This window comes from Melampsora larici-populina, assembly GCF_000204055.1.
Source record: "Melampsora larici-populina 98AG31 unplaced genomic scaffold MELLAscaffold_49, whole genome shotgun sequence".
In the NCBI taxonomy this organism is placed as follows: domain Eukaryota; kingdom Fungi; phylum Basidiomycota; class Pucciniomycetes; order Pucciniales; family Melampsoraceae; genus Melampsora; species Melampsora laricis-populina.
This window is the reverse complement of record NW_006768813.1, coordinates 423165-425152: the sequence shown is the minus strand read 5'-3', so window position 1 is coordinate 425152 and position 1988 is coordinate 423165. Positions and strand designations below refer to the sequence as shown.

Genomic DNA, 1988 nt, shown 5'->3' with positions numbered 1-1988 from the left:
TCAAGCATTCTCAGCGACGTGGGCACCCTCAGCGACGCGAATGTCAATTAACAAGCTTGTAAATTCGCATATACAAAGGAATTCTAGAAAAGAAAGACAATATGGAGTTACTAATTATTGCAAAGGATACAAGATACAGGAAAACGCTGGACCAAATAGAAATCTCAAAGAATGGCGTTCACTAGGATGCAATAAAAAGCTGTGTCAGCAAGTCCAAATGAAGGGTGAAGTGCATGAATGTGACATACCGACGTGACTAGCTACAGCAGAGCCAGCTCCGAAACCAGCTCCTCCCACAAGGGCTTGACCAAGTCTTCCTTGGAAAGGTTTTTTCTAATCCAAGAAAGCATCCTTGTCAATGATTTGGGCGTCGAGTGCTTATTCAGGTATGATCAAGATTGCTAACCTTGGGTTTCTCTACCACGACTTGAGTAGGTGGAGCACTTTGAGTATGTTGTAGGGGTGGGGGGGCCATGTGTCCTGACATTGGAGGAGCTTTGATGTCACCTTGGTACTGACCATGATGATACGGTGGAGCTTGCCAATGCGGTGCTGGGGCGTATGAAGGTTGCGGGTGCCCGTTCGAATAATTTGACGTCATGGGTGGGGCATATTGCGTAGGAGGTGGGTTGTGTTGATACTGACTGTACGGCTGCGCAGAAGTTTGATTGTTGACTGGTGGTTGCATAACAGCTGGCTCGTTGGATGATGGGATGACATCAACATGCTGTAGGACGAATACTGTAGTTCAGAAGACTGAGACGCCGACTACATGGTCTTAAGGATATATAGAGCGGACATTACTAGGAAATAACCCGGCTGGGCGTTGGCTTCCGATCACCTCTCCTCTCCACCAGTCTGCGTTCTCTTCAGCTAGAATGACTATGATGTCGCCCTTCTGGAAGCTCAAATCGTCTGGAGCAGATCCTGAGTACGTCCATACAGCCTTGGCCCTCTTATAGTTGTCATTTGATTTCTGACCACCGGTGGGGTTTGTTTGATTTGATGACGGAGGGTTCGGTTGAGTTGGAGGGGCTGGCTGACTGACGGGCATAGCAACTGGCTGTTGATATTGACTTGTTGGAATAGAAGGCATAGATGTGCGAGCATCTTGAGTGGCTGATTGGTTCGACGCTAGGGCCGGCAGTTTAGCTTTGATGAAAGCGACATCGGTATTAGATATCTAAGAAAGCAAAGATTGATGGTGAACTTCAAGGTAACAATGGATAATTGATTGATGGACAGACCTTGTCTTGAGACAAGAGAAGGGAAAGATTAGAGTGAATTTGCGAGATGATGTGATTGAGATAAATGGTGTCTGAGTTAGCAGGTTGATCTTGAGTCATGGTGTTGGAGAGAATTGGTTATTCAAATTGAAAGCAATGAAGGATGCCGAAGTGACTATTAGAATTGGATTTGAAAGGATAAATAGTAACGAGGAACTTTGATCAGTAATTAAGACCGGCCATTTCACACGGAGTAGGTATCACAGTATCACAGAGTGTGAAATGCGTTTGAATTGTTATTTACAAGCACTCTAGAATTGTACAGAATGCTTATAATAATCAATTGGGAAAGTCCAATTTGACAATTCGATCAGAACCCATCACAAAACCTCCGAAACCGTGCAACGATTCTACAACTGCATATGATACGGCTTTGCGGTTATTGACCATCTCGATTACCATTCCCTTCTGTCATCTCGTCCTAGTCGACCTTTTTTTTTTAATGCATTGCTTATAGTGCCTCCTGAGCCGTAGGCTATCAGGCACTGTAACTACTTGTGCTCCGCTCCGGTAAAAACCCCTGTGGGGAAAAGGACGCGTGCTGGCTGTTTAAAGTATTACAAGTGTTAATGGGGTACATATGGTACCCCATGTTTGACAACAATCCAGACACCAGTAGCAGCGATCAAGAAGCCTTTAATCAACCATTGACTTCGACAAAAGCCGCTCCGACCAATAAAAACAAAAAATTGAAATCTGAAA

General features: G+C 44.7%; 1 protein-coding gene across 1 annotated transcript; it reads right to left on the bottom strand.

Annotated features, from left to right (window-relative positions):
- On the bottom strand, positions 1 to 1346 carry MELLADRAFT_67074 (uncharacterized protein; the record flags this gene model as incomplete). Its single annotated transcript, XM_007415200.1, has 5 exons — positions 1 to 83; positions 249 to 333; positions 407 to 727; positions 842 to 1183; positions 1248 to 1346. 5 exons carry the CDS (start codon positions 1344 to 1346, stop codon positions 1 to 3), a joined length of 930 nt encoding a protein of 309 aa, XP_007415262.1.
- Between the last annotated feature and the right edge of the window lie 642 nt (positions 1347 to 1988).